The 24,076-nt window shown below is 46.7% G+C and overlaps 2 protein-coding genes across 19 annotated transcripts in view; one reads left to right on the top strand and one right to left on the bottom strand.

Annotated features, from left to right (window-relative positions):
* The window catches only part of Dclk2 (doublecortin like kinase 2), a 152,512-nt gene extending 139,518 nt beyond the window's left edge, over positions 1-12,994 (top strand). For 4 of the 13 annotated variants that reach the window (XM_076865326.2, XM_076865325.2, XM_076865328.2 and 1 more), the window contains 4 exons: positions 4,008-4,104; positions 5,442-5,522; positions 6,834-6,950; positions 11,654-12,994. In XM_076865326.2, coding sequence (XP_076721441.1) covers positions 4,008-4,104; positions 5,442-5,522; positions 6,834-6,950; positions 11,654-11,863 — 505 coding nt within the window. In that variant the 3' untranslated portion in view covers positions 11,864-12,994. Of the gene's footprint in view, positions 1-4,007; positions 4,105-5,441; positions 5,523-6,833 lie in introns of all 13 variants that reach the window. The other 9 variants (XM_076865322.2, XM_076865321.2, XM_076865324.2 and 6 more) reach the window with 5 other exon arrangements.
* Positions 12,995-17,385: 4,391 nt separating this feature from the next.
* Lrba (LPS responsive beige-like anchor protein) overlaps positions 17,386-24,076 on the bottom strand; it is a 719,595-nt gene continuing 712,904 nt past the window's right edge. For all 6 annotated transcript variants that reach the window (XM_076865289.2, XM_076865291.2, XM_076865292.2 and 3 more), the window contains exons 56-57: positions 23,584-23,735; positions 17,386-18,495 (exon numbers count right to left, since the gene is read on the bottom strand). In XM_076865289.2, the coding sequence (XP_076721404.2) occupies positions 18,405-18,495; positions 23,584-23,735 (243 nt within the window). In that variant the 3' untranslated portion in view covers positions 17,386-18,404. The remainder of the gene's footprint in view (positions 18,496-23,583; positions 23,736-24,076) is intronic.

The following is a 24,076-nucleotide window of genomic DNA, read 5'->3' as shown; positions in this document are numbered from 1 at the left end:
ACAGAAAAGTTGAAAGGTTTTTAACTAAGTTGAACAGTGTTTTATTTATTTTTTTTCCATCAGCAGAAGATTGACACAGAGATGTTAGTCTTTGCTTTGAGAGTTTTATGGTCTAGAAACCTACATCACAGAAATATTGATCAAGAAGACTAAAGCTAGAGGACATGCTTAGTTGAGGGCTAGAAATCATAAAATGTTGAAGCAAGATGGAACAGTGGAGTGGGACCTTGAGGTATGAGTAGGGTTTTATAAGAGGACAGTCTGTCCATCTGGCCATCAACAACATGGTCTTCCTTCAAGGTCATGCTCAGGTGGGTTTCATGGGCTGTAGGATCAGTGCACCCGGTAGGTAGCTTTTGCCAAGTAACCACTCCACAGTTAGGGGTGTGAAACAATTCTGTGGGTTGATTAGGTGGTTCCGTACTGACATGGTGGGATGTGGTGGTCTAGCGTGGCCTCACTCATGTGCCTGATAGTGGGCTGGATGTCCGCTGGGACAACAGAGATGACCTGGCCACATGCCTTTTCATCATCCACTGGGCTGGCCTTGGCTTCTCGTGATGCTGGAGGCAGGATTCCCAGAAGAAGCCAGAGAGCAGACGAGTTCTACCGCCCTGTCCCTTTCCCAGTCTCTGCTCACCTCACCCTTGTCACTATTGATCAAATCAATTCTAGTAGCTAATTCTGGAGTAAATGTGGGGGAAAGTGAAGAAAGTGAGTCTGTCAGAGCGAGGGCAACATATTCCTGACCATTTTCACAGTCACACTGGGCCCTGGCTGGTTTTAGTGACGACCCATTGAGTGAGAACTAGTGTAGTGCAGAAGAGGAGCCAATTTTGGTAGCAGGTGGTCCTGGGGCTCTTTGCACCTATTTCCCTGGAGGCTAGACAAGTGGAGATCCGCAGGGAAGGACCCTGGGGATCAGGTTTACAGGAATGTGTGCTCACGACTCCCTCTAGTGTTTGTAGTCACCAGTGCAGCCTGGGTGGGTCCTTGGTCTGGGGGTTTGCTGCCTTTTTTTTTTTTTAAGACTTTTTTTTTTTTTTTTTTTTTTTACTTTTTAACAAGTGAAGCTCGAATGGAGCAGTATGTGCTTATGGATGGCTACCCAGTGGGCAGCGGCTTCTTTGTGGGATCTAGATGTGATCTTGGCTAATGAGAATCGGTTGGCTACACTGAAAGCTGCCCTGCTATGCAGAAGCCGACCCCAACAACCCTGGGGAGCCCTCTTCCAAAGTTAAAGAAAATGCTTTCCCTCCTTCATATCATTGTGTTGAAACAGAGTCTGTGCTATTAAACACTAGTTACAGAACCTCTGTACAGCATACAGAGATGTTGTAAGTAGACTTCCTATCGTTATAGTACAAAAAAGTATATGGAATGTTATGGAATTGGGAACTGAAAAGATAAATGATTATGGTGTAAAATAGATTATCTACATAAATTTGTACCTGAAGTAAAAGTTCTTTAAACAAATATATCAATATTTTATTTTTTGCTTCATTCAGAAGGCAACTTAAACCTAAAACTTCTGAGCTGAAATTGTTATTTGGAATTTCCAGTTTCAGCGTCTCTGACCACCAAGTCTCTCATTCTTTCTTCTTCCAAGGCTTTAGGGTTTAGCCCTGGTTTGATGTGTTCTCCTCCACTCTTTTTTCACTCAGATTCATCTGTACTAGGGAGGAGATTGGTTTTTGAGAGCACTCCAAATTTCCGTTGCTGCCTAGACACATCTGTTCTTAGGGCCACTGACAAGAAGTATTCGTAGGGCAGAACGAGGGTTCTTGATGTTTCTCTTCACTCCCTAACTGAGGCCCTGGGCGTCAGTCAGTTGTGGCCCACCTTGCCTTGTCTGACCGGGGATGACTTGTCCCTGGACAGGGGGTATGCACTGACTCTCTTGTTGTTTTGAGGTTTTTCTTACTGGTCAGTTTTCGACATCCAGCACCTGCTTCCAAGGGCTGTGTTGTTTTAGAATTAAAAAGTGCCAGTAGCATCTCAGCCAGGTGGCAGAGTGTCCCTGTGACAGTACCTCCAGTGTGGGTTCAGGGTAGCTGACGGGTGATCTTTGGCTTTCTCTTCTTCCAGTGGGAGCCACAGGTCTCGCGGGTCATGCTTTGGGGTCCCTCCTGCTCTAGTTGCCGAGATGCCTCAGGGTTTTGTTTGTTGACTTGGGTGACATCTCCAAGTGCCACAGTCCTTCTGACAGTTACTTATGAACAACAAGAAAGCTAAACAGATTGAAAGAACATAGGCTATTTGAGATTCCAAGGAAATCAAGGTGAGATGAGTGGAATAAGGAGGGAGAGCTTAAAGGAACAATTTCAGAAATAGATCATTTTTTTTTTCTGTCTTCTCCTAACACAGTCTGTTGTCCTCTGGTTTTCTGAAGGCTCCTGTAAAACCTCATTGTGTCCCTCTGTGTGTTCTTCACTCACTGTGAAAGGGGTGTGGAGCTGAGTGCAGTCGTAGGGATGTAACAGTGAAAGAAAGAAACCTACAACCTACAAGGAAATCCGTGTGTCCCTGAAGAAGGTCACTCTCCAGACGAGAGGGAGGGTCTCTCCCCTGCCTGGCTGTCCAGCCTGACCTTCTCGCCGTGCCTTTGTCCAGGCTGCACAGACCCGCAGATGTCCATCAGGCTGGGAGTGGTTCAAAGCCCAGGTCTTCACAAAGCTCACAAACTCTTCTTTTTTTAAATAGAACAAAAACAAGGCTGCCTTATCATCACGGAGCCCTAGAATTTGTCTCTAGACACTGCCATAAACCATCTACATCTAGGGACACCGAGTTTGTCTTTGTCCCTCTCTGAGAGCAAAACCCTGAAGGCTGGGTGGAGAAATTCCGGGAAATGCCACACACTTGCCAGAAGTACAGCTTCCACTCCTGGATGTTGATCTTGGTCCCAGCCACCCATTCTGAATTTTCTGATGGGGCCCAGTAATGGTCCCAGAAAGAGAAAGACTTGTCCCTCCCTCTGTCCCTCACTCCAGCCATCTGTGTGCCCACAGCACTGTGGCTGCCAAGGAATTGCCAAGAGCCTCAGACTTTCCCACTGATGTGTTCACATTTCCCGGTGCTTCATCTGAAACTCACGTCATTTCTTCATCAGGCGTGTGTGCATAGCGTGCACCCGTGGGGTGGGACCCTCTGCACAGGGGCTTGCGGAGGATGCCCACCTGGGAGCCGCCAAGGTGGGTTTGCTGGGTCTGTGTAATCTCAGGTGGCCTCCTGGGGGAGGCTGTTCCTTGGGGTCTGAGAGAGAGTCAGGTCTTAGTGGGGAGCTGATTCAGTCATGGATGTTGGATCCAGATTCTGCGCTCCCTCGACTTTTCCATAGGTCAGCTGTTTCACTGATCTTTGCTGTTTTATTAGAAACATAGAAAGAGGACGCTCAAGTAGATGACTCAGGTTTGCTGCTTCTCTACTCCGCCATGAGAGAGAAGTGAGGACTGGTTTTTGTTTTCATTTTTTCTTGAAATGAAAATTTCTATCACTTGTAGATTCCCTTTTTTTTTTTCCTGAGTCATTGAATTTGCCATCCTGACTGTCCCCACTCTACTCATCCAGGCAGGGTCTCTCTGTGTTGCCCAGGCTGATCTTAAACCTGTGGGCTCCAGTGAGCCTCCTGCCTCAGCCTCCCTCACAGCTGGGATGACAGGTACATGGCCTCCATCTTAACCATCTTTAAGTGTATGGGGTAGTGGCACAGAGGACTCTCATTGTGCAGCCATCCCTACCATCATCTCCAGAACTTTTTCATCTTCCCAAACAGAAACTCGGCATTCGTTCAGTGAATTTCTTAAGTTATCTTCTGTTTCTCTCATTCCCAGGCCTGCAGAAATGCTCTTTGTCTCCTTGTCTAAAAGGAAAGATTGTGACTACAGTTGTGACACACGCTGAGACATGAAAGGCCCAAGCCAGGGAGACTGACTCCACTTCCCGTGAGCATTTCTTTGAAAAACTGTTGGGTGACTTGACTTTTCTCCCATTTCTTTGTTACTTAGTGAGAACAATCTCCAAGAAGACCTCTTCGACCAGATCTTGGCTGGGAAACTGGAGTTTCCAGCGCCCTACTGGGATAACATCACAGATTCAGCCAAGGTACCTACCATCTAGGCCTGACTCTGTGGGTTGAGCTATGTCATGGGGTACTCACCTGTCACATGGGGTATGTAGCTGTAGGTCCAGGACTTCTTCAATTTTTAATGTATGGTCCTTCTTTAAGTCCACCATCCCGTGGTAAAGTCCCTGAAGTTCTTCTTAACCAAATGCTGAAAGCCTGACTGACTGTCTTCCTGGCCCACCATGCCTACCTTGTTCCTCTAAACATTCATTCTTTCATTAATTCACAAAGTATGTATTGGCAGCTAACAATAAATGTTGGCGAGGATTTGGAGGAAACGGTACACTCATTATACATTGCTGGTGGGACTTCAAATTGGTGCAACCACACTAGAAAGCAGAATGGAGATTCCTCACAAAACTTGGAATGGAATCACCATTTGACCCAGTTATCCCACTCCTCAGTATATACCCAAAGGACTTAAAATCAGAATATTACAGTGACAAAGCCACATCAATATTTATAGCAGCTCAATTCACAATAGCCAAACTATGGAACCAATCTAGGTACCCTTCAACAGATGAATGGATAAAGAAAATGTGGTACATATACACAATGGAATATTAGCCAGAAAGAAGAATGAGATTATGGCATTTGCTGGTAAACGGATGGAACTGGAGAGTATCATGCTAAGCGAAATAAGCCAATCCCAAAAAACCAAAGGCCAAATGTTCTCTGATATATGTGGATGATAACACACAATAAATATGGGGTGGGAGGGGACAGTAGAAGTTCATTGGATTAGACAAAGGAGAATGAAGGGACGAGAGAAGGGATGGGAATAGGAATGATAGTAGAATGAATTGGGCATGACTTTCCCATGTTCACATATGAATACACAACCAGTATGACTCCCCATCATATACAACCATAAAAATGGGAAGTTATACTCCATGTATGTAGAATGTCAAAATACACTCTACCATTATGTATATCCAAAAAAAAAAGTAAAAAAAAAAAAAGAAAAACTATGTGGGTGCCTATCAGAATAGAAGAATAAACTCACAAGTCTTGCTGAATTGGCAAAAGGACCAAATACTGCAGCAGGACCCTGTGGAGTGACAACAACCCAGAACTCCTAGGGGAGAACATCTTGATTTCATGGAGGCATGGGAGAAGCCTTCTCTTGCACTGCCGGTGACACAGGTGGATGGCTCTGGTAAATGCCTAGTGGGCACAAAGAGTGTGGCTTTCACATTCAGAGTCTGAGCAGCTATGTGGCCTGTTCCCTGAAGTGCTTGGTGCAAGCTCAGGTTTCTATATTCTGAAATTTTCCCCTTTTCCCTTCTCTGTGGTCTTCTTTCTTTTTTTATAGGAATTAATAAGTCAAATGCTTCAGGTAAACGTTGAAGCTCGGTGTACTGCGGGACAAATCTTGAGTCACCCCTGGGTGTCAGTAAGTACCCACCTTCCCAGGGAATGGATGTCTGCCCCTTGCTCTGTTTGTACACCAAAACTGTGTGTGCACGCTCTGCAGCATCTGGAATCCCTGCCTTTCCTAATGAGCAAGAAGCATACAGAGAGCTCTCTGGAAGAAGGTAGTTGACACCAAGGTGCCAAAGTCTTAGATCCTGCTCTGTGGGTAACCTAGGCAGGTAACCTCTGGCCCTCAGTTCCTCATCTTCACAGTGAGGAGGCTGCCAGTGTTCTCAGGAGCCTTGTAGGTCTTGCCTCCTGTAGTTCTGGGTTTTCAGGATTTGCCCCAGACTGTGATCGGTGTGTCTACATGGTCATAGGAGAGCCCTTGTCGGACAGCGAGTCCCTTCCAGAGGCTTGTGGAGGTGTGTGATGTAGACTAGCATTTCCTCTGAGCTTATTGTAAACATAGCAAACTAAATTGTAAATGTAGGAGTCTCCAGAGAGTTCATGTACAGCCAAGGGCTCTTGTTGTCTTGGGGGCTCCCTGGGCCCTCCCTCTACTACCCTGCTGGCTGCTCTCCTGGACTAAGTGACATGGCTCTTGAACCAAGTAGCTGAGATGCCACATCTTTTGTGAGCAATAAAGATGAATAATTAAATGAATTCCTTTTGTTTGTTTTGCTGCTGAAGATTGAATCCAGGGCCTCACGCATGCTGATCACATGCTCCTAACCTCCGTCTTTTTTTTTCTTTCTTTCTTTTTTAACTTAAAAGAGGGGTTCTTGCTATTCTGCCCAGGTTGGCTTCAAGCTTTTGGGCTCAAAAGATTCTCCTGGCTCAGCCTTCTGAGCAGCTGAGGCTATTGGCATGCACCACCATGCCAGGCATGAATTCTTGATGAAAATGATAAATTGAATTGTTTTCCATGTTGCCATAGGAGGGATCAAGCTAAATTATGTGCCTTGAAAGAGGGTCTCGGAAGCCTAATGATTGTCCTCCTTGTGCATTGGAGACCTGTGCTGGCTCCTTGGTCTTTTCCAGTTCTCAGGAGTGGAGTGAATGGTCTAGGGTCTTTCTGAGTGCATGACATTTCTGAGTCATAACAATAATTGTGTGTGTTGCTGAGGATCGAGCCATTGCCTCGTGGATGCTAGGCAAGTGTTCTACCACTGGGTTACAACCCCAGCCCCCAATAATGATTTTTGAAAGATCACAGTTCCCTTACTCCTGTGGCTAGGATGGGCCTATTTAAGGAAGAGGAGGTTGGTTGGGTGGTAACTGCTACAGGAAAGACGGCTTCCATGTGAGGATCAGAGACCACTGTTTGTGATTCTTTTCTTTTCTGCAGGACGACACTTCCCAGGAGAACAACATGCACGCTGAGGTCACAGGTAAACTAAAGCAGCACTTTAATAACGCGCTTCCCAAACAGAGCAGCACTACCACCGGGGTTTCTGTCATCATGGTAAGTGGGGCACAGAATCTGCCACAGGGAGCCATGGCATCTGGCCTGACTGCTGAGCTGGCCTCGAGTCCTCTGAGCCAAGAGCTCAGCTCACTGGGAAGTCGGTGCCTTCCACGTTCCTATGTTCACGTGAGGATGGGCTTACACATGGAGGGCACTCAACTTCCCAGACCTTGGGCACTGGGGGTGGTGCCTGCAGGTGCCAAGGAAGCCAGACTGACGGGTCCAGGTGCCAGGAGCTCCTGGGCAGCAGCCTCCACCTTGTCTCCCTGTCTTGTTTAGAGAGAAATTTCCAGCCCCAATGGGGTGTGCATTATGAGCAAAGGCCTACTCTAGGATTCAGACATAGATTATTCTATGGGATAAAAGGTAGACAAATTTGATTTTTTAAAAATTGGTATTTTGTAAAAGACAGTTTGGGAGCTTTTGAAATTACAGAACAACATTTAAAAAATTTTTTTCATTGTTAGTAAAATGTTACAAAGTAACAAGAATCACTGTTTTTTTTTTCCACTTTTTTTTTTTTTCAATACTGGGGACTGAACTCAGGGGTGCTGTACCACTGCGCTTCATCCTCTGCCCATTTTATTTGAGACGGGTTCTCACTAAATTGCTGAGATGGACCTGGAACTTGTGATCCTCCTGTGGAGTAGCTGGGATTACAGGCATGTGCCACTGCACCCAGCTTCCAGAAGGTTTTTAAAGGAAGCTTACCTAAATAAATAAACACAACAAACAAAAGTGAAAAGTAACATTAAGATAAGGGAAGCCAAAGGAAAGTAACGGCAGAAGAAACTGAGTCAGAAGTGAGGTCAGTACACCCACTACCAGCTGTCCAGTCTCAGGGGCGGCCCCTCTCCCCTGGGAAAGTTTCTGTTGGTTTCCTTACCCTCTGGAGGGAAGACTGTGGCTTCTCGCATCAGCTTGTAATCTAGGAACTTGATGTAGGAAGATGCAGAGTACACACATACGTGAGCACACACGTGTGCACATATGTGCAATGCACCCTTGTGAATGGGAACTGCTCTGCTGTCCTGGTTGAGATCCTCCACCACAGTCCCAACACATGCTGGCCTGTCACTCTCCTCTCCCCGGGGGAGGCTGCCTTGGCAGCCCTGCATGTCCCCGCAGTTCCCCCTGCTTCCCTGGGAAGTGTGCTGTCCCCTCCTTCCCCAGACAAAGCGTGGGCCTTGTGACAACTTGCAGGACTTTAGGGTGTTCCATGCCAGAGACGCAGGCGGCTTCTGCAGTTGCGGTTTTTTCCCCTAGCAGTTTTAACAGTATTTTGTCAAAAGCCTGGAAAACCCGAGTCGATCAATCACAGAATGACAACTTAAACGCTTTGAAAAGCGCCATCCCGACTGAGCCGACAGTGTAAAGGCTTTTCACATGGCTCCCTCATGAGAGCTGGCATCAGGGGTGGGATAAGTAGCATGCAGCCTTGCCACTGCCCATGTCATAAGGCTACTTCTGGGAAAGTTTAGAAAAATGTTAAAAATTGGCGAGCACAGGCTGAGGATGCAGTTCGGTGGAAGGGCACATGTTTAGAAGTGAGAGGACCTGGGTTCTGTCCCCGGCACTGAAAAAAAAAAATTGGCATAGTCGGCATGCAATGGAAAAACCTTAAGAGAGATTCATTGGCATCAACGTAACTATGTTATAAGCCTTACAATTTAGAAGGAAGAATCTCTACAGCCCTGTGCCCGGAATTCACTCGGTGATCATCTGTTGGGTCACCTTTCAACTCAGGAGTCAGTCAGGTTCTAGGATGATTAGCTGCTCTACCTTATGGCCCAGAGCAGCCTGTGTTCTGGATAAGGATGTAACTATATGTGGTTCACCAATGGTGGTGGTCCGTTTGCTGATGAAGGAGTTCAACAGTCAAACGTCAGTCTTCTCAGCTCTAGAGAAGCGTGTGTGAATGCACCATCCCTTTATTTGTAATTCCAGTGGTGATTGTGGAAGCTGCATGTTGACATGCATGCTCTCTGGTCATTCTGTGCTTTTTGGCAGGGTCCTGTCTAACCCCGTGTTCCCCACACAACTCTGCAGGTTGTCAGCGCTGAGGAACTGCTGAATGGCACTGTCACATTCAGTACCTACAGGAGAGATCCATGAAGCTTGTCCCTGGCAGTACCCATTCTCAGTGGCCCAAAGTCAGCCTGTGAATTTTGGCTTATTCCCAAAAGTGGCAGGAAGAAGAGGCCTCCTGGTCTTCCTCGTCCAGTCTGGACCTGACCTGGGGCATGGTTGTATGGGGGACGTGTGTGATGCTCTGTGCCTTCACCTTCATCACCATTACTACACGTCTGAGCAGTTTTAAACACGTTTTATGTCAAAAAGTAACCACAAAATGATTTTCCCTGGCATGCATATGTCCTCATTACTGGGATATATGAGCTAATATAGTTTCTTGCAGACACAGATGACAGTAGAAATGGGGTGTATGAGTTTTGGGGCTAAATCATTAGACAGCTCTTGTGCAACTACAGACGGGACCCTCCTGCCCCATCACTCCAGTGTTTTCTGACCCTCCATCCCCCCAGGGTTGATGCCCGAGGCTCCACTGAGAAGATTATAGGATAGGAATTGGTGAATGAAGGTGAAAGAAGTAAAGCTGATGCTATTGTCTGCATTTTATTTGACAGTTTGATTTGACAGTTTGAGAGGCACCTCAGAGTTTCCTCCTTTACCCAGTTGAGACTGTGGGAAATCCCGAAGCAAAATGCTGGTATTCAATGTGCTGTGCTTCCTCAGAGCAGCTCCTAATTCTCGGCCTCTTCCACCCGCATGCTTCTCAGACTCTATGCTCCCAAGCAGCCCTTCCTGACATCCTCCCTGCCCCTGGAAACTACGTGAAAACTTCTCAGCTCTGCACTCTGCCCGCCTTCCCTGATCCTTCCCAGATCAGAAGCTGGCGAGTGCGAGGGAGGATTCCAGTAGTTCTGCCGTTTTCCCTCAGGGGCAAGAGCGTCCTTTAGGGCAACAGGGATCTTACCAGTGTTTTTGTGAGGGTTTTTGTTGTGTTTCTCCAACTACATTTCCAAAGCTGAATTTTTATCAATAAGATGGTCTGATGCCAGGTGGCCTTTGGATAAGCGAGGATAATTACATGGGACAGGGCTCTGGTTTCAGGCAGGACCGTGTTTGGGTCGTGTACTTCCATTTCCTGGTGACTAGTCCTCAGCCTGCTTAAGGAAGGACAGTGCATTCTGCGGGGAGGCTTCTTTGTTCATCCCGGGGCTCATCCCAGCCTCAGATGAGCAGCGGCCCTCTCGTGGCAGAGAAGGGAATGACAAGGACCCTGCTGCCTGCAGGGGCCGGGGCTGGAGAAAGGCCCCGCCCATGGAGCGCCTCCTCCGCGGGGGTGGGGTGGCCGCCTTCAGGGGGCCCCTGGGGGACATCTTAGTTTAAGATAGACAAAACTGTCCACCGTGTTGCTTCTGTTGAAAGTAAGTCTGGTTTCTGTCCCCGCTTCTCTCCTCCCTTCTCTCGCGCTCCCGCCGCCGCCTTGCTCCCCCTGCCTAGGTCCCGGGCCACGGTACGTACTAACCGCACCGCCACCGCTGCCCCGCTCACGTGCTGCCCCGGAGGAGGAAAGGAGAAGTAACGGGACAGCGGAGGGTGGCTTTCTTCCACCCGGGAATGTGCTGTGCTTAATGGTAGAAAAAAATCAGCGTCTGCTGCCTGTTTTCGGGTTTGGGGGGAGGCCTGGCCTCCGATTCGGGAGCTGGAAGCAGGTTTCCCCTGGGCTTTGCCCCGCCTGCCGCTCCCCGGTCCTGGGACTGTCCTGGGACTGTCCTGGGACTGTCCTGGGACTGTCCTGGGACTGTCCTGGGGAAGCTAGTGCTGCTCCTCCAAGGCCCGGGAGGCGGCTGCGGGGCCTCTGGAAAGGCCAACTGTTGAGTCCGAGTCACCAGGTGATAAACTGCCTCTGGATCACTGTCCCCTTTAGCGAAAGGCATCTGAGAACTGCCATCTCCCTCACATTTGGAAAATCCTCCGAGGTGGCAGGTTGATGGCCGTCCCTAGACAAGCAGGCCAGAAGTGCTGGAACTGAGTCGGGGGATGAAGGCATGAGGATGGTGGGTCCCAGCGAGGGGTCAGAGGGCAGAGTGACTCCGTGCCATTCCGCGGCTGGGTCTCTGCTCCTGCTTTGAGGCAGGTTAGAAACGCTGAGGTGTGACAAGATGAAGAGTCCCCCTCCCTGGAAGAGGGGAGCAGGTGTGGAGATAATGGAGGAGATTGCCCCATCACATTTTCAGGCCTGTTACAGATGACACAGCCATTTGGGTCAGAGGGCAGTATTTATATGACATGTGAGAAGTTTCTTGAGACAGGTAATCCATCAAAGACTGAGTGGCCTCAGAGGGTTTGCTGAAGTGTCCCAGGAATCTCCTGAGCAGTGATGCTCAGGACTTGGGTGTGGCTCAGAACAGAGAGGACCCCCTTGGCCACCACAGGGCACCCGGATGGCACCAGAGTGGCCTTTTCCCTGGGCCACCAGCCTGGGTTGTGGGAAGGCCAGAAGCCATTGGCAGTGGCTTGGGGAAGGGGGGGTGTCCCCAAACCATTGCTTCTTTAGGCTCTGGTAGACTGGGTTACTTCTCCTCTTCTCCTCCTGGGCCCCCTGCATGCTGTCGTGCTCTGACTGTGGCAGCTGAGCTGGGCCAGGGTAACGTGGTCTCTGCATTTCTCCCCAGAATACGGCTCTAGATAAGGAGGGGCAGATCTTCTGCAGCAAGCACCGTCAGGACAGCAGCAGGCCTGTCGCCGAGCACCGGCCTGCCGCACCCTCAGCTGAGGAGCCCCCTGCGGCAGCCCCGGCCCCTGCCCCTCCGGAATCTCCCCCATCCCCCTCTCCTACCACAGGTGGGGAGCGGGTAGGGACTTGGCGTCGCCACCGAGACTGAGCCCCCTGCAGAGGGTCCTAAGCCAGGAAAGCTCCGCTCCTGCCCAGCCTTGCTGTGCCCTGCCCCGAGGGAGCCTCTCTCTTCTGACTGCTCTACATTTGTTGGCACCTTCCGTGGGCTGCCTGGGGACCAGGAACCGGGTGTGCTGCAGCCAGTGCAGGGCTTGGCCTTGCCCTGCACTCTGGACTGTTTCCTAGGTGTCGTGGGCCATGTCAGCCCCGAAAAGACATCCGAGGGACTGGGTTGAAATGTCCATGTTTTGGTGCGGTGGGCACCTCGCCGCTTCACTGGCAGAATGCAGCGGAGCTCAGGCACTTGGGGACTTGGATGACCAAGCCCCTTGAGATCTCTTCTTCAAGGACACTTGGCGTGCTGTGCTCCCTTTTTCATAGAAAAGACACAGACCTGCATTTGTCCCTTCCTGATGGTCTTGTGAGAGGTGACATGATACTTATCTGAGGGGGGCTGGTGGGGATTGGCTTCCTGATAGAAGCAATGAACACCTACGAGGACAATCTGGTCACTGGCCACTAATTCTAGACTTTGCGAAGGACGTTCAGGTACCCAAGGAAGCAACCGGACCATTCGGCTTGAAGCCTTGGGTCACCTGAGACCAGGTGGGCTATTTATTCGTACACGGACCCCAGAAAGTCACATCTTCCTTTGAGGGGACATGGTTTTGCCCAACTTTTCCCTGGTGTGTTAGGAAATGCGAATGAGATGGCCTTCGTCTTTGGGAGCAGGCCGGGCACCTGTGGGCAGCGTCGTCCACTCTCCTCAGCAAGCCATCCCCGAGCGGAGCACAGCAAACCTGGGGTCCAGAGTCACCCCACATGTCCTCTCATCAGCTTTTTTCATCAGGAGCCGGCCAGGAACCACAGCAGAGGCACTCACCTGAGGCACAGCCAGGACTGGGTGGGAAGGTGCTCCTCCACATCCTATACGAACCTTCTGGAAGGCTGCTGGCAGTTTTTCCTCCTTTTCCGCCACTCTGCTCTTTTTAATGACTGTACATAACCCGTGTATTTGTTTTACCTGTTCATCTTCTAAGCTGGGGTGAGGGGTGTGTAGTTTATTCTCATTGTTAGATTTTTTTGCCTTCTTACAAGTGTCCCTGCCCTGCAATAAATACTTCCCTCTTCAGAAAAAGCCATCAAGGATGGCAGAGGTTTCTGTGTCTTGGAAAGGACGTAAGAACCAAGCACCCCTCTTGGATGAGGCCTCCACGGGCGCCAGTGTCTGATCACCAGGTGGAGAGGGAAGCTTGGGAAGAAGGGAGGAGATGTCCCTTGGCTGGTTTGTGTGAGCACAGGTGCTCCGAGAAAAACAGGCCATCTGTTTGCAGTACAGGAAATCGAATCGGTAGCAGGAAGGTCATGCTTCATGGGGGGGGGAGGGGAGCAGGGCAGCCACTCTGTGTGGCTCCCATCTCCCTCTCAGGCTGTGCTGGCCACTGTCTGGGCTGCATTCGGTACCTCGAAAGCTGCAGTGCCATCTGCAAGGCTCAGGTTTCTGTACCCTCAGAAGGTCTGCTCACCTGTTGCTCCAGTGACCTTGGTCCTGCCTCTGCCCCCAGCTTCTAGAGGCTTTATAACCCCAGGGCTTGAAATCCTCCTCCTGGCTCTGCATCTTGGTTCCACTTGAAGAAATGAGCTGAGCTGATAGGCCAGGTGGCATGATCATTTCTGGGCTGGTGCTGATCCCTGATCAGGTCAAGACGCTGGTCATAAAGTGCAGGTGGGTTTCCCAGGCTCACAGCTATAGCAGGGAGAAACTTCAGGAGGAAGGCAGTTTCAGATTAATGAGGCATGGTTCTAGAACATTCTGCCTGTGTCTTCTCACTGACTGGTTAAAGAGCACCCTTTTTCATAGCTTTCCATAGAGTGTGTTTTCATTCATGCTGGGAAAGAGCTAATGTAGAGGGAGCAGGCCCCCACCCTGCTCAGAGCCCAAGAGTTGCTCCCTCCCTCAAGCTGCCAGGCTCACCAACATTTGCTAAAGGACAGCCAGGGCAGCACCAGCCCCTGGTATCAGGAAGAGGGACCCTTCTTGTGCAGTGCCAACCCCCTGCTAGGAGGGGATGCAGACAGGAAGCGGCACAAACCAGACGCAGCAGCACCACCCAGCATCCTTAAGTAGCTGATTCCTTAAAAACCTAGAGAAGGATGAAGTGATAAAGGAGCAGAGGAACATGACCAAGGTCACAGAATTGGCAAGAGCCAGAGCCACGATGCATCAATCCCATGATGTTTGGGGACATCCTGTTTACCCAGAGGCAGCAAGGCCTGGAGGTGAGGGGTCATTTAAGTAGTGGTCCTGCATAACAGTTTTGCCACCACAAGCAGATTGTTCACTTGGCCATTGTTGAGCAAACATTAAAGGTCTGACTTTGTAGAATCCAAATCAAATACAGAAACTGACCTTGGAGTGGGTGTCTCAAAAGGGAAACGGTGACCTGCCGAAGCCATCAGTAGGCGCCTGCTGGGCTCAGCAGTTGGGCAAGTGTCTTATTCTCTCATTCTGTCTCCTCCAATCTCCATCTCTCTTCAAAAAGGCTGCCATGACACAAATATAAGGAATATATGGATTGAATGCATTTGGCAAAACCCCCCAGAATATTGCCACGGCTCAAATGGAGAAATGTGAATTGGGGGATAGGAAAGTTCAGGAAAGACTAGCTGTACTGAAACAGAAGTGCCGGTTACTGTTCTCTTGGAGAAAGCCCTAGAGCAGTCACCGTCCCATGGAACATAACACAAGTGGCACGTGTTACCATTTTCTAGTATTGCATTAAAAATTTAAAAGAAACAGGTAAAGTTCATTTTCAGAGTATATTTAATCAGTTCTGTTACATAATTAGCAAGATGTTGCCCTGCTACAGCTACACTGCTTCATCCTGAAGGTCTGGGAGTGGAGAGTTGGAATGATCCCTGGTTCACTGGGAGTCAGCAAAAGTGCTTCATCTTAAACCGCATCATGAGCACTCGTGCAGATCTGGTGGTAGGAGCTGAGCCCTCCAGGTGTACAGTTCTGTTCTGGGGCCTTGGTGTATGAGGCGCAAATAAGGCGCCAGTCATCCAAAAGAGGGCAGCAGGATTGGCGAGGGGGCAGAATCCCCGGCAGCCATGGTGGAAAAATCTGCAAGGTATTAGAGAAAATTTGAGGCACATCATTCCATGCCCTCTTGCCACATAAAGAACTTTTCTGAGCCAGGCATGCTGATGCACTCCTGTAGTCTCAGTGACTCAGGAGGCTAAGGCAGGAGGATTGCAAGTTTGAGATCAACCTAGGCAATTTGGTGAGACCTGTCTTTAAATAGAAAGTCAGATGCGCTGGAGGTGTAGCTCCATGGTAGGGCACTCCTGAGTTCCATCTTCAGTTCTATTCTGTGGAAAGGATGCAGACTTCCTTCAATCTCCCTGGATGGTCAGCCTGAAGTCTAGTAGGAGGCACGAAGGTTCAGCATCGAGAGAAGCATTTTAAGCAAGAGTCTGTAACAGAGTGGGCCATGGATAGACTCCACTGTTTTCTACAAACTGAAAGCCTGGCTCTTGGAAATGCGTCAGTGTTTGTTGGTAATCTCAAAGCCTTCTGTTTGTGGAGTGTTTTATCCTCTCTTTCCTGAGCCACTCATGGCCTAAGAGATGGATACTGATGACCTATGTAATAAGTAAGGTCAAATCTTGGCACAGGCAGGAGCTGGGACTTGGGGCTTTTGGCTCCCAGGCAAGTAGCCTGTAATGAGGCTGTTCCTGTGGGTGTCAGAGGTGCCTAGGGGGATCGTAAGCGTCATTAGATGGGGTGGGGAGATTTTCTCTGGAGGGAGGTTGGCATGTGTGACCTTGCCTCATCTTGGCAGAGGTCTTTGGTGCTATCTTATGATAAAAGGCCTTGTCCTCAAAGACAGCCATGGGAAGTGAAGTCTCTCCAGTGCCACATGGTTGAGGGGAAGAAAAGGGCCTATCTGGTACAGAGCCACTCGTTTGCCCCTGTCACGCCCCTTCCCAAACACAGCTCCTTCATTTGGGCTGGAGCTGGGCTCTTGGGCCTCCCGAGGTCAGGATGGTCTCCAACTTGACAGAGGAGTCTGGCAAATCTGGGTTGGACACCTCAGCACTTAGGTGGAAGTTGGGTCTGAGGAATGTCTCTCAAATAATCCAAGTTCAAAGCTGAAGGGCACCGGCGTTATCCACCAGGTATGAGGAAAGGCCAGTCCTCCCCAGCTCTCCCACAGCCTTGGTTTGGTCCAGGGAGAATATTCCTGAACTTGAGACGAGAGATAATTCATGTTTCTGGTATGTAATCACTGAGCTCATTAGGGGTCAAGGGAATGTTCGTCTCCTTCCTTAGCCATTTCCAAGGAGGCAGGCCGCCAAAGGCCAAACCTGGTCTATTTTCTGAGCCCTCTTGCTCTGTCCCAGAGATCTGGTCACATTCCTTAACAGATTTTCAGACTTGATGGATTGAGAATTGATAGGTGAGGGAAGAAAACTCTTTAATTTCTCGGTGCAAGGCATTTTAAAACCAGACCTAAATTACCATCAGGAGGGGTCCACTGTGCAGGCCCATCAGTGCGGCCTCTGTTGGGGGTCACACAGCTTCATCCCCAGCCACCTCTACCCCGATATTTTTCTATTGCTTTTTTTTTTTTTAAGAAGTTAAAATTGGATAAAGTATATGAATATTGAGCAAACACTAAAAAATATCATGTTAAACAGGTTCTATCATTAAGAGTCCTGTGTTGCAGCTGGGGTTGTGGCTCAGCAGCAGAGCGTGCGCCTAGCATGTGCGAAGCACCATTGAATTACTTATGCCCAGTTAATATTCCATGGTTGACTGTGGCTCTACGAACAGCAGAGGCAGTGCAGGCGCGGGTGTTTTTAGGTTCCAGGAGGCAGTGGCTTGGTCAACCTTGCTCCTGTAGCTTATGAAGAGGGAGGAGTGTGCTGTCTGGCTACACTCCTTGTCCTCTGCCATTTTTCTCCATGTTTCTATAGCATAATATTTACAAATTTAATACCAGTGAGGATGTCTAGTATAGTTTACCATACTTGGCATTTCTGTGGTTTTAAGATGTACCCCCCCAGTACATCTAGATACAATAGACACTTGTACAATAGACACTAGTGTGTCTATTCTCTTTCTTCTTAATGGTTTATAAAATAATGTGGAGCTTAGATGGAATGGCAGAGTCTCTTGTTTGCTCATTTCTAAGATTCAGGGTTGGGCCACTTGTGAAGCTCTCAATGACAGACACTTGGCCAGAGAAAGCCCGTTTTCATCAGCAAAGTGAATCAGAGCTTGGCATTTTTTTTTTTGTGAATAATTGTTTTATCCACATTAAAATTTAAGGGTGAAAAAGATTTTTAAACAATTCCGTTACAAATTCCATTTTATTAACTTTTTCTGTCAAACTGTTCATTTCAAATCTTTGCTTTTAGAGAATATATGAATGTGGGAGGGGGAGGAGGGACCCCTCTAGGCAAGCTGCCTGGGAAACAGAATGGCATTTCCACTCAAAGTTCACAACATACAAAGAATTTATTTATGTAATACAGACCTTTTCTCAAATATTTTTCACAGATTCCATACAGTAACCTACTAGAAAAGTAGAATTATACAACACCAAAATAACATTATTTCTTAGTACAAATTGATAATCAAAAGGAAGGTAGAGAGTTTAATAACAAAGAGAAGGTAGGACGGTGTTGCTTAAGACAGCAGCTGGTGGCCTCTGCACTCAGACCCCAGTGGCCCTGCTCTCCACAGGGACACAGGCAGGCCTCTTGAGCTTTGGTACTTGCATTTACTTTCAAAGAAAAACAAAGGCTGTGAGCCCAAGAGCATCTCCATCACTTCTTTTTGTTGTGCTATGAGGACAACAGGTCAGGAAAAAACGGTAAATATTTCACACTTGCTATAACTTAGATCCTTTGTTTACCACACAATAAAATACAACAGTCTCCCCCACACCATAATTTTCTAGACTAAAACATGCTTGAAGAATAATATTATAGAAATAATTCATTGAGATGTTTTAAATTACATTTACCATAATTTAAACATTACTATTTAAATCCCAGAAATTTCAGCACTGAAGAAGCACAATTGTTTGGAAAAATTCAGGACCAAAAGTACACCATAAAATCCTCCCATCCCATTATTATAACCGTTTCCCTGTTGCTAAAATCATATTTCTCAAGATTACAGGTAAATGGGAAACGTTTTTTTCATAATATAGCTAGAATAAGTGGGCTTATTTGTTCCACTGTGCATTTCCATAATTGGTGAAAATAGACTTCTCATTATGACTAAAAATATAGATTTTTTTAAAACTACAGAACCCAGCAGCCAGTTTTCTGCTTTGCTCTTCCCCCCCAAAAAAGTCAAGCAAAGTCTACAAAAATAGCAATTAACTTTAAAAAATATTTTGCTTGTTCAAGCAAATTTAAGTTACATTCAGATGTGATAGCTATTTCTTAGAGAACGATGCTCAGGGTCTCTCCACTGCTCAGGCTGGTGGCAGTGAGTACTGTCACCATCAGTAGCGGGTTTGGTATTCATGATGCCACCGGTTAAAGTCGTTGTAAAACAGCACGATGCTTCCCGATGCCATGCCAGAAATGATGCACCTGGGAGAAACACAGAAAACAGGGTTTGCACACCGACGCTTCCTGGGGCTTGTGGCCAAAGATTTGCCTTCCCCAAGCCCATTAGGCCGAGGGCAGCAGTCAGACTGCGACCCGGTGTCAACTGTGGTGTTTTCTTGATGCCTGAAAGAAGGATCTGGGGAAACTCGGGGTGCTGCCTGCTTTTCCATGGACAGGGCAAGTACAGCCAGGTGTGCAGAATGAGTCACTACAGCCTGAGTCAATGCCACCATTCCTGGGGGAGGCTGGCCTGTAGGATGAACCTATCCCTTTATACAGGCATCCGAACCATAAGAAAAAACTGAAGGAGCAGGTGGCACACACCAAGTGACAAATGTCATCTCTGCCAGGACAAAAAAATGACACGGAATGAGTGCTGACCACTGGCTGTGGCTCAGTGGCAGAGCGCTGGCTGGGCTGGGCTCTCCCCTGCAGAGGAATCCTCTGGGTCATCATGTGCTGGGTATGGGCCTGGTCCTCATAACAGTGACTGCCATTGTCCCTGGGCAGGGATGATGGAGAGCAGTAAGGGAGCAGTCAGGGACCTTCCCTGCGGCTGCTCCAGGGCAGAGAATATCAAAGTGGCCAAAGGAAGTCTTCCTATATCAGTTATTAGTGTAAAAAGATTAACTGTCCAGTCAGAAGGTCGAGACTAGCAGAATGGATAGAAAGCATGATCCAACATGCTGCCTACAGGACACTCACTTGGACACAAATATGTTGAAAGTGAAAGAATGGAAAGAGATAATCCACACAAACAGTAACAGAAGAGCTTCACCAGTATCCGAAGTGGTTATACTAACATGAGACAAAATGGGTTTTAAGTAGAAAACTGAGACACTTATTGATAAAAGGGTCAATTCATCCAGAAAACAGAATAAAACATATGCATTAAACATCTGAGCCCAAAGAGGTGGAGCAGACACCATCAGAGCTGAAGGGAGAACTAGTTCTACAGCAATAGGTCAGACACTGCAGTCGCCTACTTTCAATGAAGACGGGAGCAACCAGAGCAAATAAGAGTCCCTACAGTCTCAAAGGTAAGCCACATACTGGGCCTTCAAACCAGTCTCAATGATTTAGAAAGACTGAAATTATACAAAGTATCTCTTCTGATGGTAACAGAATGAAACCAGGAATCAATAATAGAAGGAAAACTCACAAATACGTGAAAATTAAACCCCGGGTCAAAGAAGCAGTCATAAGGAGATCAGAAAATGACAATACACAACGTCGAAATTTACAGGATGCAACCAAAGTGTCAAGATGAAGTTCACAGCTGCAGACGGGTCCTCTAACCCTTGAATCAATGACGTTAGGTTGCACCTGGCAGCTTACACCCATAATCACAGTGACTCAGAAGGCTGAGGCAGTGCAAGTTCAAGGCCAGCCTCAGCAACTTAGCAAGACCTTCTCTCAAAAAAAAAGAACAGGAAATGTAGCTCAATGATGTGCCCCTGGGTTCAATCCCCAGTGTCAAAAATAAACTAAGAAACTGAGCCCAAGGCTAGGAGAAGGAATGAAATAATAAGGGCAGAGAAAATAGAATACAACAGAAAATCAAAACAAATTGACAAAGGAAAAATAACTCCAGAAAGTAGGGATGTTACTACCAGTTTAACATGAATAACAATGTTATAAGATTATTAGGAACAGTTGGATCCCAGCAAATTAGACATCCTAGAGAGAACGGACACATTCTTGGAACAATATACCCAAACTGAATCACCATAAAAGAGAGAACCTGAATAGACTTAAAACTAACAAGATTGACTCAGTAATCAAAAATCTCCCACTAGGGCTGGCTAGGGGCTATGGCTGTGTCTCAGTGGCAGAGCGCTTGCCTAGCATGTGTGAGGCACTGGGTTGGACCCTCAGCACCACATGAAAGTAAATAAAGGAGGCCTCAGAGGGCCCCTTGCCTTAACAAAACAAAATCTTCCGATAAAGGAAAGTCCTGGGCAATATGGCTTCACTGGTGAATTCTACCAAAAACTTAAAGAAGGGTTAACACTGGTCCTTTTCAAACTTTTCCAAAACATTCAATAGGAGGGTCCCCTACTAACTCATGCAATGAGTCCAGCATCTCCCTAATACCAAAGTCAGAAAAAGACACCACAGACGAGGTCCTTATGAATATGGATGGTAAGTACTAGCAAACATATTAAGAGTTATACACCATGACAAAGTGATAGTCATACCTAGAATGTAAGGTGGTTCAATATGCAAAAATCAACACAATACACCACATTAACAGAATGAGCCAAAAAATCCACATGATCATCTCGGCTAATATTGAAAAAGCCTTTAACAAAATTCAACATTTTTTCATTATTAAAAACACTCACCAGGAATCAAAGGAAATTTCCTCAAATGACAGAGCATTGATGAAAAATCCATAGCTAACATCATAGTAATGAAATTAAGTTTTTCCTCTATGATCATAATATGCCCATTTTTACCATGTGTATTCAACATAGCACTAGAAGTCTTACACAGTAATTAGGCAAGAAAGAGAAAAGGAATCTACATTGGAAAGAAGTAAAAATTATCTGTCACAGATGACAGGTAAGAAATCCTTAAGATTCCACATTAAAAAACAAACAAACCAAAAAAACCTTGATAGAGCTAATAAATAAATTCAGCAAATTTGAAGGTTTATAATACACACAAAAAATGGTTGTATTTTTATATAGTAACAATAAATAAAAGAGAAATTTAAAACAATCCCATTTATAAAAACATGAAAAAGAATGAATTACTTGGGAATAAATTTAAGGAAACAAAATACTTGTATACCAAAAACTATGAAATGTTGCTGACAGAAATAAGAGAGAAATGAGTGGAAACAAACCTCATGTTGAATCCATCCCATGGGCTAGACAACCTAATATTGTTAAGATGTCGATACTACCCAAATAAATCTCTAGATTTACAGTAATCCCTACCAAAATGGTTTTTTTTCCAGAACTAGAAAACCCATCCAAAAATTTATGAGGAATCTCAAGGGACCCCCAACTAGCCAAAACAATTTTGGGAAAGAAGAAAAAAGTGGGAGGTGTCACATCTTCTAGCTTTTAAACTTACTACAAAGATACAGTAATTGGAACTGTCATACTGGCATAAAGACAGACACAGGGACTAGCAGGATGGAACAGAGGCTTAAAAATAAAGCCCACATATATGGGATTCAATAACTTGATGGGTGCCAAGACCATTCAGTGGAGAAAGGACAATCCTCCACATGCAGAACAATAAAGTTGGATCCTCACCTAGAACTAGAAACCTCATGGGGGATGCTTTGTGACCTTGGATTCTGCAATGATTTCTGAGATATGACACCAAAAGCACAGGCACAATAGAAAAGATATTTTGGACTCTGAAAATTAGACATGTGCATCTAAAGACACTGAAGACAGTGAAAAGACAACACTACTCACGAGGGAGCTGTAGAGCCACAAGGGAGATCCCTCCATGCCCCCACACCCACTGGACAGTCGTCATAGAAACAGAACACGATGAACACTGGCGAGGACGGAGAAATCAGACGCCTATGTGCACTAGTGGGATTGGAAACCAGTGTGGGAGCTTCTCAGAAAGGAAAACATTATTACCATATGATCTAGCAATTCCACACCTGCTATTTACCCAAATGAACTGTGAAAAAATCTTAAACAGGTATCTATGCTAATGTGAAAGCATATTATTCACAATAGACAAAAGGTGGAAATAACCCAACTGCCCATCAAATGCGTAAACGACATCGTATATCCATCCAGCAGAACATCAGGCTAGGAAGGAATGGGATTCTGATACATACCATTAACATAGCCCTGAAAACATGCTAAGTGAGATAAGCCAGACACAAAAGGAATATTGTTTGGTTACACTGTCAGGAGGTATCCAGAAGAGGCAAATTCCTAGAGACTGAAAGTAGAATGGAGGTGAGCTGCAGAGAGGCAGTCATTGTTTAATTGTTTGGGCTGATGAAAAAGTTCTGTAAATGACAGTGCTGGTCACACAACACTGTGAATGCACTTAATGCCACAAAAATCATACACTAAGAAAACAACCTATGTTGCCACAATTTTAAAAATCAGGAAATATCTGTATAGTACGACTTTAGATACCAGCTAAAAATTATCCTCCTGTAGGGCATGGTGGTGCATACCTGTAAACCCAGCAACTTGGGAAGCTGAGGCAGGAGGACTATAAATTCAAAGCCAGCTTTAGCAATTCACTGAGGCCCTGAACAACTAACGAAATAAAAATACATAAAAAGGGCTGGGATGTGGCTCATTGGTTAAGCACCCCTGTGTTCAATCCTCAGTACCAAAAAAAAAATAAAAATGAATTATCCTCCCAATTTACTTGGGATATTTAAGCACATAAATCAAGTCTCTCTTGGGCTGGGGATGTGGCTCAAGCGGTAGCATGCTTGCCTGGCATGCACAGGGTGCTGGGTTCAATTCTCAGCACCACACACAGACAAAGATGTTGTGTCCGCCAAAAACTAAAAAATAAATATTAAAAAAGTTCTCTCTCTCTCTTTAAAAAAATAAATAAATAAATAAAATCTCTCAGTAGAATCCCCAGGGGCAGAGACAAAGCATTTTATGTTATACATGTTTACAACTCTTAAAATTTTGCTTATAAAAAAAGGTGCTTTAAAGAAACATAAGAGGCTTTCCAGCAACGTAATTGGAGCCTTTGCTACTTAAATCCTGTTTCTTGAAAACTCAACATCTGTCCATGAATAGCAAGGCCATCAGAAAATAAATCACACTTAAAAATGTTCTTAGATCCCTGATACTGGGGAGGCTGAGGCAGGAGGCAATTTACAACACCAAAGAGACCTGGGGATGTGTATCAGTGGTAGGAGTGCTTGCCTATCAAGTGCAAGACCTTAGGTTTGTTCCCTAGTAGTGCAAAAGATCCTTGGAAATGATATTGGCTTTGGCTGTTTTGACTGCTCAGGTGACGCTGCCACTCATCTAATCCATCAGCTCATTTAAAGAAAGTCCCTCTAAGTTTTTAATATTACTGTTATTAGACTGTTTCCATTGTTACCTCTGGTCATGAGACAGTGCCATGGCCCGGATTCCAGCATCGCAGCCTGGGTAGGCAAAGAGTTGCTTGAGGTCAGACACCTGCCAGACCATGACCACACCGTTGTCTCCTCCTGTGAGCAGGTACTGCCCGTCCCGGCTCAGCTGGATGGCCTGTGAGAGACAGCAACATTCAGTAGAGATGGGGTTGTGGGAAAAGGGCCTGGTGTATGTGAGGCCGGCGCTCACTGCCAGCTACTGCCGTGAGGGCAGGGCGTGGGGAAAGACTGATCCTTAGAGTCTTAGGAAATGAGTTGTAGAAAGCCTAGCATTTTTCAAAATGCAAGTGGACAAGATTAGGCAATGCTGGAGGTTTATTTTCATTCCTTACAGTTTGGTTTTGATGACTCATTCATGGAACTCGGTTCCATGAATGCTGCCTGAACGGCCAACCGTGGCGGGGAGCATTTCTTCAGCAGTACTGTGATGCATCAGCCCATCTTGTGCCAAGGTGG

Source organism: Callospermophilus lateralis, chromosome 8 (genome assembly GCF_048772815.1).
Source record: "Callospermophilus lateralis isolate mCalLat2 chromosome 8, mCalLat2.hap1, whole genome shotgun sequence".
In the NCBI taxonomy this organism is placed as follows: Eukaryota; Metazoa; Chordata; class Mammalia; order Rodentia; family Sciuridae; genus Callospermophilus; species Callospermophilus lateralis.
The sequence above is the reverse complement of the archived record's forward strand: the minus strand, read 5'-3'. Positions and strand labels throughout refer to the sequence as shown.